The sequence below is a fragment of the Melopsittacus undulatus genome, chromosome 17 (genome assembly GCF_012275295.1).
Source record: "Melopsittacus undulatus isolate bMelUnd1 chromosome 17, bMelUnd1.mat.Z, whole genome shotgun sequence".
Classification (NCBI taxonomy): domain Eukaryota; kingdom Metazoa; phylum Chordata; class Aves; order Psittaciformes; family Psittaculidae; genus Melopsittacus; species Melopsittacus undulatus.
Window position 1 is genome coordinate 3,281,197 of NC_047543.1, and position 14,472 is coordinate 3,295,668.

Consider the following 14,472-nt stretch of genomic DNA (forward strand, 5'->3'; position numbering starts at 1 on the left):
GGCAGTGGTATTTACTTGTAGGAGACAAGCAAATAGCAGGCAGGCTTAGCTCCTGTATCCTGCTGCTCCTGCACCAGCCCTCTTCCCTGTAGCCTTGGCATCCACCGTGCTCTGTGGGACTGGCATTTACCAGTTCTATTTTGTTGCCCACAGGAGGAGGGGTTTGGGCTGTAACCTCTGCTTTTGGGCACTTGCTGGTTTGCTGCCCTGTCCATGGGAGCTGCTCTGGGTTATCTCTTGATCCTGGGTGTTGTCATGGTTCATTATCTCAGCAGGTATGGCAGGAGCATCCTTAGTGTAGGAATAGGAGAACTGAGGTGCAGTGGGACTAGGTAACACCCTTGAACACATTCAAGGCCAGGCTGGATGGGGTTCTGAGCAACCTCATATAGTTGGGGATGTGTCTGCTCATTGCAAGGGCTTTGGACTGGATGAGCTTTGAAGGTCCCTTCCAACCCAAACCATTCTATGGTTCTATACTCAGTGGAGATGCATCAGAAGGACCTACAGCCATACCTGGGCTGATATCCCAGATCTGGGGCTCTTTAACCTCCAGATGAAGTTGTCAATGGGTTTTTTTCCACCTCAAACCAGCCCCTTCAAGCCTTTCCCCCCCCCACCAGAGGCACCGCATCTGTTAACCACAGCTTGGTCTCCCTGTATACAGCTGTTAAAGCAAATCATGCCTGGGATGCCAAAGAGCTGAGCCTTGTCACCTGTCACCGGGAAGTCCTTGTCACTAATGCTGCTGACCCGTGTCCCTGCTGGTTTCCAGCCTGTTTTCCAGCTCCCATCCCTCAGTGGCTTCATCCTGGTGATCCCCAGCAATGGCTTGTCCCTTCTTTCCCTGCTCCCCATCCCCTTTCTGATGCTTTCCCACACCCGGCTTTGCTTCCTTCCCATCAGCATCCCTGAAGGATGCAGTCATTTGCTTATTTTGGAAGATGCTGTCACACGAGGCAGCGTCGCCAGAGAGCAGGGATTGACCACGGCTGCCGCTGGGAGCAACGGGATGGCCGGGATGAATGTCCAGGGATGGAGGCAGGACTTGCACCCTCACCCCCCTGCCATAGAACCTATCTCCTGTGACCACCTCAGCCACAGGGGATGTGCTGCATTCAGGCTTATTTCTGGTGTCGTGTTCCCCCCCCCGGTCTCCCCGGCCCATTTATCCAGGATCTCACTCAGGATGCTCTCCCTATGGATGCCAGGCTGGAAATGCCTGTTTGAGGCACGGAGAAAACAACCCCGGGAACAAAAGCACATCTGCCTTTGCTAGGGGGTTAATGCTTACCCATCCCAAGGGAGCCAAGGTTGGACCCGGTGCTGGAGGTGAGGATGAGTGGGCACAGTGAGTTCTTTCACTAGGGGCTGGTCCCAGCTCCCAGCCCCTCTGCTCATGATGGATTAGGATGGAGAGGGACCACCACCGTGGCAACCATCAGCCGTCAATATTCATGAGGCTGCAGAGGATCCAGGCTTTGAAATATTCATCAGGCTGATGGTGCCAGCAGGAAGGGGAAAAACTGCAGAGAGGGGACAAGCAGCCACCCGTGTCCTCCATGGAGCTGGCAGGGGCATGTCTGAGGCCAAAAGGGTGTTTTCTGCTTCGGAATACAACATCCAAGGGTCGGGCTCCAGCTCATCACCTTCAGAGGCTCGGGCAGCTCATGTGCTTTGCAGGGCAGGATGCTGGTGTCAGGAGATGCTTGCTGTAGGAGCACCCTGTTTCACCCATACATGGGGCCTGTTGCAGGGTATTGAGCACCCACCCAGCTCCTGTTCACATCTGGCTGCCGGGAGTGGGCTGTGCACATCTGGCTGGGAAGGCCCCTTGCTTTAGTCAAGGGGTCTGGTTTAAAAAAGCCTAATCCGATTTTAACGCTAATCCTGTTAACATTGAGATCAGGATTAATTCTGGGTTAATCAGGATAATCCTGACAAAATGGTGAGCATTAGACGTGGGATGAATTATTGCTGCCGTGAGCGGGAACGCTTGGAATTCAGTGGCAAGAGGGATGGGGGATGCTGGAGAGGGATGGAGAAACCACAGCCCCTTTGCATGGGAGACACTGGTGGTATATCCCTTCCTATGATGCTCAGAGCATCACCTCCGACCTCTCATTTCTTCCACCTTTGCTGCTGCAGCCCCACTTATTTCCAGGTTTTCCTCCTTTTCTTCCCAGTTGAGCATCTCCTGCTTGCTCTGTTTTGGGAAGCAGGAGATGGGGTACTGGAGTGTTTTCCTGCATGGAGGCTTTGCTCAAGTTCAGTGCTCCTGGTTGGTGGAGATGGTGTGAAACGTTGCACAGGGATGTAGAAGGGTTCATCCTGCTGGGATCAAGCACCAAAGCTGGGATGTGCAGGAGGAGGGAGGCACCTATGGATGTGTGGTACTGGGATAAGTTGGGCTGCCCTCTCTGAAACTGGTTTGAAACTCAAGAGCTGATACCTGGGCTGGTGGTACCCAGTGCTGGGGATGCTGCATCCCAATCGGGGGTGCTCTGCTCTGGCCAGGGATGCTCTCCAGGAGGGATTTGCAACCAGACTCGAGGTGAGGAGGTGTCTGCTGGGGAAGTGTCCCATTACCTGGGCTCTGCTCCTCTTACAGAGCAGCTGCCAGCTCCTTGCTGACTCACTCCCTGGGAGCATCAATAATTAAGGATGAGTGGAGTTTGTTAGGAATAAGTGAGTGAATGAATGAATGAATGAATGAAGCAGTTTGTGTCGTACTGGCACCAGGATGTTTGCTGAGGGATCAGGTCACTCCTGATGGGATGAGCTGGGCAGGATGGGAGCCTCACAGAGGTTGTCCAGACACCGACTGGTGTCCATTTTGCAGGGAAAATTCAAAATTCCAACAAAAATGTTTTCCTTGGGAACATTGACACGTTTCTCCAAAGGATAAGGATAGAGGAAGCTCAGATCTGTGCCCAAGCAGCCCAATGAAGCAGCACTGAGCTGGTGTGGTTGCGGATGGAGGCTACACCTGCAGTGTCCATGGAAAGGCTCTTCCCAGCATGGAGAGGGCCAAGGGATCACATCCAGTCTTTTTTCCCCATCACTTTGTTTCTGAGATATATTTATCCAGGGAATGGTGTGGGCTGGGGATGGTCCCCACTAGCTCCAGTGTGCCAGAGTCTGGGAATTCCAGGCAGGAGGCCTTGAAGCCCATCAGGCAGGAGTAGGGATGCAGGTAATGGCTGAGAAGAGCAGATATATTAATCATGTATTATATATATTTATATTAATTTTATAGATAGGGAGATGGCGAAGAGTGATAAAGAGCAAAGCTCCAAGAAGCATCAGGCAGGACCCCACATGCAGGCCCCTGTTACCCTCTCCCATGGCTCTTCCCAATGCCAGCTCCAAGGAATGCTATGGAGGTGGCACAGAAAGGTGCAGTAGCTCACCCTGGTCCCAGAGCAAGAGCCTGGAGTGACTCCCAAAACACCCTTCCCTGCTCCCAGCATTGCTGCTGGAGGCTGGTGGTGTCTCCTCATCCCCAGCACAGCCCAGACCACTGGGATGCTGATCTCCATCCCGAGAGCTCAGCAAGTCACCAGATGGGATCTGTAGTCAGATGCTGGATTAAACGGTGAGAGGGGGGATGATGAGGAATTAATCCAGATCTGTGTTCAACCAGGGGCTGGAGCCGGGGCTTTATGCACTTGGTAAATAACCGGTTGCATTGCTTTGCCCAGGGCTGGCTTTCCCAGCTCTGTGCCAGCTGTTTCCCAAGCTGACCAGAGTGGATTTGAGGGAGCTCTTCCCTTTATCCCCATCATGTGGCTTGGCAGAGAAGATGCAAACAGGCAGCAGCACCCAGTGCTGCAGGACCTTCACAGGACTCCATCCCTCCATCCCTCCATCCCTCCATCCCTCCATCCCTCCATCCCTCCATCCCTTCATCCTTCCATCCTTCCATCCATCCATCCACCCATGCAAGGACGATGCTCAGCCAGCCCAGATGCGCTCCTATGGCATTAGCACAGCGAGGACTTATCCATCCCAGCTGTGAGCACAGGTCTGTATCCATGCCTGGGGGCTGTTTGGGCTCGGTTCTGGGGGGAGAGGGGCTGGTTCTTGTGCCAGGACAGGGTGCAGAGCTCGGGATGAGCTGGGCCAGGCACTAGGTTGAGGGCAGAGGAGCTGTGTCCCCTGTGCACATCTCAGCAGGGTGCTTGGGGGGCTTCTATTATCCGGGGGGGGGGGGGGGTCCAGGTAAGGTCCTTACCATGGCTGAAACCCCCCCAGCACCAGGGGTTGCTGAGCACAGTGTGCGATGGGCAGAGGGGTCAGTCAGAAGTGGGGCTGAAATGGTTCCTTCCTCATCAGGTTAAGTCAAGCACAGCCCTCGGAGCCTGAGGTGCTGTTGGAGGCTCCATTGCATCCACTGGGACAAACCTTCCAGCTCGAGGGTCCTTTTGCCTGTCTTAGGAAGTGAGTGGGAATATGAATGAGCTCCGGTGGCTTTGAGCTTGGTGATCACTTCAGTGCCCATCACTGCTGGGTCCAGAGGGATGTCCCCATTCCTCACCAAGGAAGGACCTTGGCTCCTTCCCTCCCTCCAGCTCTGAGCATCCAGCCCTTGAAGCTGGGGAGGGTTATGTTGGAGAGGGGTTTGGAAGAAGGGAGGGAGGGATGAGGACAAGAAAGGAGAGGAGAGAAGGAGGAGTATCCTTATCTAGCCAGGCGGATCGAATGAAGCTGCTCCTGCGCTGACAGGAAAGGGATTGGTGGGAGTTTTAGGAGCTGAAAGGATTGCTTAATTGTAGCTTGTTTTTAGCTCCGAGGACATAAAAGACAAAAGCCCCCATGTCTCCTTCCATTCTCCATCCCATCTCGTTCATTTAAGGCTCCCCAGGAAGTGGGGAGGTGCTGGGGATGCTCCTGTTGCCAGCAGCGTTGTGGGGATGCTCCCACTGCTTCCCAGGAGGAGTCCGGGGGGGTCTGGCTGCTCTGTGAGTGGATTTTTCCTGGGATGATCACCAGAACAGCACCCATGGAGCATTCCCAGCATGTGGAGCACTGAGATTCCCCCTGCTTTAAACCGCTCCCTGGCAGGTCCCAAGCAGGTTTCTTCCCCAGCGTAGGCTGCAGACCCCCTGGCCTTGGTGCCCATCACCGCAGCTCTGCCCTCCCAAAGCCTTTCCTGCCCTTGGTGCCCATGGCCTTGGGACAGTTTTGGTTTACTTTTGGGCAGCTGCTTCGCTCCTTCCCGTTGTGCTCTGCCCAGGGGCTATAGGCACCCTGGTACATTGGGATGTTGTGCTATAGGGACTGTGGTGTATTGGGGTGTTGTGTATAGGGGCTGTAAGGACTTTCGTCATCTGGTGTGACAGCTCAACAGGTTTTAAAGCCCAGTTGAGGTGTGGGCTCTGGCTTGGGGGGGGATGTGGGTGGTGGGAGCAGGGAGGGATGGATGGAGATGGAGCAGGGTGAAGGCATGGAGGAGGGGAAGCAACAGAGAGAAAAGGGCTGCCAGGAGGGCAGAGCAGGGCTCATATCCTGGCCATGTATTCCTGACCCATCCCTGCAGCCATAGATCCATCCTGGACTGGGAGCTTAGAACAGCACCATAAACCCAACCCAGGACAGAACCCTCCAGGTTCCCCAGGGCTGTGCAAGGATGGAGAGCCCCAAAATCCAACTGCTCTGCCCCAAAGACCTGGGTTAGAGGAGACCAGGTCTCTCCATCACCTCCTGCATCTTCCTCACTCAGGGATGGTGCTGATCCAGCCCTACTTCCCTTTCTTGATGGGAGCTGTAAAGCCTCAGCGCTGCCAACATGCTTTGTGCTGGAACAACAACAGAACCAAAGCAGTCGATTTTCCAGCAATTAGCTACATACAGCAAGAACATTTCAAGCCATTGGAAACCCCACCCCACTGGATTAATTAACACCCCACCATTAATGTCTAATTTAAAGGATGATGATGATGATGCCTGTTATCATTTCATACTGCTGCTTCTTTTCCGTCTTAAAATAGAGCCCATGTCCCTTCCATGCTGCCTTTTCCACACCCCAGGAGCTGCTTGTTCTCCTTCGGTTTGATTTGCCAACATTAAAGACGGTGTCTGGGAAAATCTAGCCTTTTATTGGGAAGGATCCAGGGGCACCTCCCTGTGTGTTTGGAGGTGGTTGGTGCAGGAATCCAGTGTGCAGAGCCTGAACTTTCTATGCTGTTGGATATACCCTTGGCCATGCGAAATTGGGCTCGTGGTGTATTAAATCTTTCCTGCTCAAACCCCAAATCCATTACCTTCCCCCGGCGCAGGAAGCCATAAACCTTGCTGCTGCTTTGCTTCCAGAATAAGCCAGGCATTTATGTTTCCCGGGAGCTGGTTCATTGGTGTAATGGATGTGTAACCTCCTGTAATTGCTAAGGTTATTCCAGCACTTGCATGCGAGCCTGGCTCTGTCACCAGCTAGCTAGCACTGGTTTCATTTCCACTGGCTTGCTGGGGGGAGAACTCAAAGGCGCCTGGAATGGCACTGGGAGGCTTTGAAGTACAGCATGGAGAGGAAAACGTGAGCGAGCAATTGCAGGAGGCGAGGGGGCTGTAAATGGTTGTAGATGCTTACAGATGGAGGGGGCCTTGAGCTGGCGCTGTGTCTGGACCACAGCACTGTGCTGACTCAGCGGGAGAGCCAGGAATGAGCATCCCTGCATCTCCTCCATCACTGGAGCAGCCCCCAGGAGAGCTCAGCCCTGGGCTGGGGTACCCAGCCCACCTCTCCTCTGACCTCTCCTCTTGCAGACAAGGAGCTCCCGGCACTCCCAGGGCTCCCAGCCTGGCTTGGCCGATCAAGCCAAACTCTCCTTTGCCTCGGCCGAATCCCTGGAAACCATGTCGGAAGCGGAGCTGCCCCTGGGGTTCAACAGGATGAACCGGTTCCGGCAGAGCTTGCCCTTGTCCCGCTCCACCAGCCAGACAAAGCTGCGATCACCAGGTACCATCAGGGCTGTGCCCAGCCACCAGACATCCACCATCCACCAAGATGCCTGCATGCACCTGGTGTGGGATTGGCTTGGGATTGGTTTGTGTCTGCCCAAATAACCCCAGATGGAGGTGGGGGCACTGCAGAGTGACCAAGGGGGGTGAGATGCCTTCGGCCTCACTGCTTTAGGATGAGGTTGGGTGACCAGTGGGCAAACCTGCATTGGATGGAGAAGGGATGTGGGTGCCTCACCGCTTCCTGCTCCCTCTGTTTCCAGGGGTCCTTTTCCTGCAGTTTGGGGATGAGACAAGGCGCGTCCACATCACCCACGAGATCAGCAGCATGGACACCCTGCACGCCCTCATTGTCCACATGTTCCCCCAGAAGCTCACCATGGGGATGCTGAAATCTCCCAACACGGCCATCCTCATCAAGGACGAGTCACGCAATGTCTTCTATGAGCTGGAGGATGTCCGGTGAGAAACCCACCACACATTGATTGCTCCTCTCCTTAAGGTCATCCCCAAGCAAGGAAATCGGTGGGATGGGAGCAGAAGGGGGGAGGGTTGTGGGTGCAGTCCTGTGTCTGGGACTTGTTGGGGCTCAGTGACTGTCTGGGATGCTGATGGCTCTGCCTCTCCTTCCAGTGACATCCAGGACAGAAGTATCATCAAGATCTATCGGAAAGAGCCTCTCTATGCTTCATTCCCAGCCTCACACATCACCAACGGTGACTTGAGGGTAAGGGGGGGGACAGTTGTCACAGGGTGGGTACATCCAGTGGGCTGGAACCAGTAAAGAGAGAAAGTGATGGAGACAGGGACTTGGTAATTGCTTGTGTTTGTGGAAGGGGTGATGACTACGATCCATCTTGCCCTGTTCCAGCATTGTTAAGTGTTACTTTAAGTGAATGGATGTTTGGGGCCTGACAGCAGGGTAATAAACATGATAATTAGGGTATTCATCAGAATAAATCATCCTGCTGGATGGGAATAAGGGAGATGCCAGCAGGTGAAGATGCAGGAGCTGCAGCTCTTGGGGATGCAGCAAGGCAGGGTCCCAGCCAGGTGGATGGAGGGCAGGGAGCAGCTCTGTAGGTGCTGACCACCCCTTCCCCTTCCCGCAGCGGGAGATGGTGTACACCTCCAGGGAATCCTCTCCCACCCGCCGGCTCAACAACATGTCCCCAGCTTCCCACCTCACCTCGGGCTCCCCTCCGCCGGTGCTCCAGTCCTCGTCACCATCCCGCTCCCGCATGTCCTACAGCGGCGGCCGCCCGCCCTCCTATGCCGGCAGCCCCGTCCATCACAGCGAGCGCCTCTCCAACCTGCCGCCGGCCCAGGGGGTCTCACCCAGCCCCAGCGCCATCCTGGAACGCCGGGATGTGAAACCGGATGAGGACTTAGCCGGGAAGAATGTGGTGCTGATGAAGAACGAGGGGCTCTATGCCGATCCCTATGGCATGGTGCACGAGGGCCGGCTCAGCATCACCTCCACGCAGTCCTTGGCTGGCATGGGAGACCCTTTTGGCTACTCGGGGGGGCTGTACAAGCGCGGCTCCGTGCGTTCCCTCAGCACCTATTCGGCGGCAGCGCTGCAGACGGAGCTGGAGGACAACCTCTACAAGCCCAATGCACCCATGTACAGTGACACATACGGACCCGGTCTGGGTTTCCGGATGCCCCCATCCTCCCCGCAGAAGATGGCTGATGGGCGGCTGGTGGATGTGCAGCCAGGGCAGAGCCCGCACAGCCCCTACTCGGGACCCCCCAGCCGCTCCTCTCCTGTCCGTCAGTCCTTCCGCAAGGATTCCTGCTCCTCCGTCTTCATGGAGAGCCCTGTGAACAAGCCACGCAACCCCAGCTCCTCTGGGCCTCCGGAGCTCTTTCCTGGCCCTGGGGATCGCCCACTTTCGGGGTTTGGCTCCCCTGGACCAGCTAAAGACACAGAAACAAGGTGAGGTGGGACATGGGTATGAGCTTTGCTGCACTGGTGGTTGTCTGTCAGGGCAGCTGGGGAGGGAGAGGAAGAGCGGAGGAAGGCTTTGCACTGTGGTGATGGGATGGGTGATGAAGCACTGAATCGGGGGACTCTGGAGGCACAAAGGGATGAAGGGGATGGATGTAGCTGTGCCAGCAGCGCTGCTGCCTCCCCTGTGTCCCTCCTGGGACATGCAGGGACTCAGTGGGTGGGTGGCCAGGACAAGGCTGAGGGTGTCTGCGGTCCCCAAGCCCCCTCCTCACCCAGCCCCTCTCCCTTTGCCCACGGCAGGGAGCGGATGGAGGCGATGGAGAAGCAGATCGCCAGCCTGACGGGGCTGGTGCAGAGCGCGCTGCTCCGGGGCTCTGAGGCCGAGACCCCCAGGTAAGGAGCCGGACCACAGGTCTGCTGTGGAGAGGGGGATGCTTCTTGCTTCCAGGGGAAACCAGCCCCCCTGTGCCCCTGTGGCCACCCCTGAGCCGGTGAGGTTGGAGGTGCCTGGTCCATGCTCACTTCCCCCCCTCTTTCATTGCAGTGAGAAGACAGAAGCCACCAATGGTGGGACCCCCCCATCAGCGTGTAAGTAACTGGGGAGCCAGCCCCACACCCTGCCCCATGGCTGTGGGGAGTCCTGGGGTGGGCCCAGGAGCGGGGGTCTGCAGCCCTCACCATGCACTGGCAACCAGCAGGACCCCCTGTCCCACTATGGAGCATCTCCAGGGTGGCATCCATGGATCCAGCACAGTGATGCTGTGGATGGGGTTATTTTGGAGACCACCCCAAACTGCTGGACCCAAAGATGGGTTGGGAAAGGAAGGTCTTTCCTGGGAGAGCAGAGGCGCTGGGATATGTGTGCTCAGCACCCTCTGCTTGCCCTCCCCGCAGCCACCAGCCGCAGCAGCATGGGGACACCGGTGCCCGCGCCACCACCACCCTCTGCCACCAGCACACCCGCGGGGCAGCCCACTGCCATCACCCGCTTGCACATGCAGCTGCACCTCCACGACCTGCAGCAGAACGCCAGCGACCTCCGCAACCAGCTCCAGCAGCTCAAGAAGCTGCAGGTGGGTGTTGGAGGGGGGCTCTCATTGGGATGGCTCCAGACCTGGAGCAGGAAAATCCCCCTTTCCCAGTGACATTGCATGGGGCTGAGTGTGGGAGAGTGAGGGGGGCCCTCCCCACACTGAACCCCCCATTGATGCTGTGAGGATGATGGGGCACAGGTTGGCCATGGAAGTGGTAAATGCCCCATCCCTGGCAGTGTTCAAAGCCAGGTTGGACACAGGGGCTTGGAGCAGCTGCTCCAGTGGAAGGGGTCCCTGCCATGGCAGGGGTTGGAGCTGGATGAGCTTTAAGCTCCCTCCCAACCCAAACCATTCTATGCTGTTGTGATCCCGGTCCCTGCAGCTGCAGAACCAGGAGATGGTGAAGACGATGCTGCGGCGGACGGAGACGGAGATCAGCGTGCGGGTGACGGACACCATGCGCAAGCACGAGGACCCACTGCAGCGCCAGCGCAGCTTGGTGGAAGAGGAGCGGCTCCGCTACCTCAACGAGGAGGAACTCATCACCCAGCAGCTCAAGTGAGCCAAGGCTGGGTGTGCAAGTGGGTAGAGGGTCCTTGTGCATTGACCTCCATGGGTGCAAATCAGCAGCTCTGCCACATCCAGGCCACATCCTTGACTGCATGTCTAGCATGTCCCCAGCCCACTTGTTCTCACCCCTGTGGCCACCCCCCCCGGGGCTCTGCAGCATCCCGGTGCAGCAGTGACACCCCTGCCCTGTCCGTGTGCTCACAGTGACCTGGAGAAGTCGGTGGAGAAGATCCAGAAGGATTTGACCCACAACCACCGGCTCATCCCTGTGCAGGAGCTGGAGGAGAAGGCAGTGGTGCTCAAGCAGCTGGGGGAGACGCTGACAGACCTGAAGGGTGAGGACTTTGGGTGCTGGAGAGGGACTGTAGTGATAGGACAAGGGGTTTAAACACTGCCCTTGATTCTGCTGCTCCTGCAGCCCTCTTGTTCCCAGGCCCTGCCTTTCACAAAGAGATGCTCAGCATCCCGATTGGAAGTGGCAGAGCCAAAGCAGACCATAAATGATGATGTAGCAGCAGTTGCTGAGGTTGCAAGACAAGGGTCCATGGGGTGCTGTGGGGAGCACCATGGGGCATAGGGCAGAGGTAGGAGCTGCTCCCTTTTCCTGCAGCTTTTCCATGTAGTCGGGAAGATGCTGAGCAGAGCACTGGCCCTTGCAGCTGAGTCCTGGGTACCAAGCTCCCAGCTCCAGAGCAGGGTTTGATGCTCATGGATGTTGGGGGGACACCTTCAGGGGCTAAACTCTGTGCCTCCAGTGGATGGAGAAAGGATGAAGGACACAGGGAGCAGGAGAGGCACCAGCCCCAGCTCCTCAGGGTTCATCCCCCTCCATCTGCCAGGGTCCCCTTGCCTTGGCTGTGATAACCATGGGGGTGTTGGTGGCACAAAGGGGCTGTGGTGACCCCCACCTCTCCCCCTTTCCCAGCCCAATTCCCCAGCCTGCAGAGCAAGATGCGGGTGGTGCTGCGGGTGGAGGTGGAAGCTGTCAAGTTCCTCAAGGAGGAGCCGAATCGCCTCGATGGGCTCCTCAAGCGCTGCAAGACGGTGACGGACACCCTTGCCCAGATCCGCAGGTGAGCATCTTGGAGGACACAAGCAGTCCCTTCACTTTCACCCTGTGCACTGTGTGCTGTGTCCTGTCCGCACTACAGGTGCGGATCCCAAAGGGATGGGGAAAGGAAGCTCATTTTTCTGCTATGGAACTAAAAACCCACCCTTGGTCCTTCCCAGACTGTGTGGGAGCCCCTCTTTCTACACTGACTTTGCCTTGATCACCTTGGAAAAGCATGGAGGTGTATCCAGATAGAAAAGCAGCCTCAGCTGTGATCAGAAACCTCTTTCCTGAGGAGCAGGAAAAGGTTCTGCTGGAGGAAAATCATCTTCCAGATCTAACGATGGTGCTGAGCCTAGCTGCCGCTTCCCATTATGAGCCCTTTCGGATGGCTCACAGCTCACAGCCTCAGGCCCTTCGTTAGCCTGGTTTTCTATGGAAATGAGCTTGTATGATCACAATGTCTGAATCTGCCCTCCCTGTCATTCCCTATCCCTCATAACTCCTAAATCCAAAGGGCAATTTCAGCCAGATCTGACAGAGGGGCAGGGTTTGGGAAGATCCATTTTCCTACCAGGTTCATGCGAACGGACAGCTGGGTACAGGAGCTCTATGTCCCCCAGGAGAGGCTGTAGCATCAATACCAACCCCTTCGCAGCCATCCGAGAACCTCAACCTTCATCCCCATAGTGCATCGTTGCAGGAGGGCGAGCGTTGTGGTGCTGTGCCTTGGAAGAGGGTGCAGTGAAACCACCCTGGTGCCATCGCTCTGTCCCTTGCAGGCAAGTGGACGAGGGCGTGTGGACGTCCCCCAGCAACCTCAGCCAGTCCCCCAAGAAGGTGGCCCCCGAGACAGACTTCAGCAAAGGGCTGGATTTGGAGATGCCCACCAGCCCCCCTGTCAGCCTCCACCATCTGACGGCGGCCACTGAGAGCCTGGGCATGGCCGGCTTCGGGCACAGCCCCCCCCAAACCCAAAGCCATCCTTCCAAGAGTAACAACCCTTCCCGAGCACCGGAGATGGTGCCAGCCAAGACCCAGACGGGCCCTGAGACCCCCAGCAAGAAGAGCGTGGACAAAGCTGTATCCGTGGAGGTGAGAGCCTGGGATGAGCTGGGGCTTGGAGGGATTTTCCCTATGGAATATGCCTCAAAAGGAGAGCAAGCGGCAGGTGAAGGAGGGGATCCTGCCCCTCTGCTCTTGTGAAACCCACTTGCAGCACTGTGTGCAGTTCTGGGGTCCTCAGTGTGAAAAGGACTTGGAGCTGTTGGAGCAAGGCCAGAGGAGGCCACGAGGATGAGCAGGGGCTGGGGCAGCTCCCGGATGGAGCCAGGCTGAGAACATTGGGGCTGGAGAAGAGAAGGTGCATGGAGACCTCAGAGCAGCTTCAGTGTCTGAAGGGGGCTACAAGGATGCTGGAGAGGGACTGTCCATCAAGGACTGTAGGGATAGGACAAGGGGTGATGGGTTCAGACTGAAACAGGGGAAGTTCAGGTTAGATCTAAGGAACAAGCTCTTCCCTGTGAGGGTGCTGAGGCGCTGGCACAGGGTGCCCAGAGAAGCTGTGGCTGCCCCATCCCTGGCAGTGCTCAAGGCCAGGCTGTATGGAGCCTTGGGTGACATGGTTTAGTGGGAGGTATCCGTGACCATGGCAGGGGTTTGGAAGTAGCTGACCTTAAGGTCCTTTCCAACCCAAACCAGTCTATGATCCTATGATCCTATGGTTCTATTCCCAGCTGAACCTGTGAACAGGAATTTGGTTTAACCTCCTTCTCCTCACTGGGTCTGCAGCCAACATGGTGGCTGAAAATGGGGATCCCTCCTTTAATGCAGCTTTGGAAGCACCCCTTAATAGCACACTGTGTGTGTGGGGGTGCAGCTTGGGGATGGGCTCAGCACTGTGTGTCCCCCCATTCCTTCTTGGCTCAGCATCAGTTTGGGGGGGGGGGTGGCAGGAGGGTTGTGGGTCACATCCTGCCTGCAAGGGCAGGAGATGCTGCCATGCATGGGGCTGCAGTGGGTTCTTCCTGCAGGCTGCTGAGCGGGACTGGGAGGAGAAGCGAGCGGCGCTGACCCAGTACAGTGCCAAGGACATCAACCGCCTCCTGGAGGAGACCCAAGCCGAGCTGATGAAGGCCATTCCCGACCTGGAATTCGCTGCCAAGCACAAGCAAGGCACAGGCAGCGGCAGCACCGCATCCACCCCCGAGCACAAACCCTCCAAGCCGCAGCACGCACCGAAATCGGGGGGCAAAGGAGACCCCAACGGCCGCAGGGGCTCAGGTATGGTGTGGGGAGGTCAGGGCTCCACCTCCATAGCCAGGCATGGGGCGCCGTGGCTGTGCCGTCCCCGGTGTGGTTTGTGCCTCGGGTGTTGGATGAGAGGGGCAGGGACAGGTCTCGTGCCCTCACAGCATCGTTTGTGCCCAGACGAACTGACGGTGCCGCGGTACCGGACCGAGAAACCCTCCAAATCGCCACCGCCTCCCCCTCCACGCCGCAGCTTCCCCTCATCCCATGGGCTGACCACGACCCGCAGCGGCGAAGTCATCGTCACCAGCAAGAAAGAGCCCGGGTTTATAAAGGTAGTGAGCAGGGGAGGGGGGTTAGGGGATGGTGCTTGGGCTGCATTGAGGGGGTCACCATCAGCGAGACCCCCCCTCACCTCCCTGCTCTCCGCTTGCAGAAAGCCGAATCGGAGGAGCTGGAGACGCAGAAGCCGCAGGTGAAGCTGAGGCGGACGGTGTCGGAGGTGGTGAGACCTGCATCCACCCCTCCCATCATCGCCTCTGCCATCAAAGACGACGACGACGAGGACCGCATCATTGCGGAGCTGGAGGTGAGCCCGGGAGGGGCTGCGGGATGCCCCAGCTTCACCCGCACCGCAGGCGATGCCACCC

At 57.1% G+C, this 14,472-nt stretch overlaps 1 protein-coding gene across 1 annotated transcript in view; it reads left to right on the plus strand.

Moving 5' to 3' along the window:
* Positions 1-14,472, plus strand: part of SRCIN1 (SRC kinase signaling inhibitor 1) — a 44,581-nt gene that overhangs the window by 22,790 nt on the left and 7,319 nt on the right. The window contains exons 4-17 of the mRNA XM_034070308.1: positions 6,766-6,958; positions 7,224-7,422; positions 7,594-7,687; positions 8,073-8,902; positions 9,218-9,310; positions 9,462-9,505; positions 9,812-9,990; positions 10,334-10,509; positions 10,726-10,856; positions 11,447-11,594; positions 12,355-12,667; positions 13,606-13,855; positions 14,003-14,157; positions 14,259-14,411. Of these exons, the coding sequence (XP_033926199.1) occupies positions 6,766-6,958; positions 7,224-7,422; positions 7,594-7,687; positions 8,073-8,902; positions 9,218-9,310; positions 9,462-9,505; positions 9,812-9,990; positions 10,334-10,509; positions 10,726-10,856; positions 11,447-11,594; positions 12,355-12,667; positions 13,606-13,855; positions 14,003-14,157; positions 14,259-14,411 (2,958 nt within the window). The remainder of the gene's footprint in view (positions 1-6,765; positions 6,959-7,223; positions 7,423-7,593; positions 7,688-8,072; positions 8,903-9,217; positions 9,311-9,461; positions 9,506-9,811; positions 9,991-10,333; positions 10,510-10,725; positions 10,857-11,446; positions 11,595-12,354; positions 12,668-13,605; positions 13,856-14,002; positions 14,158-14,258; positions 14,412-14,472) is intronic.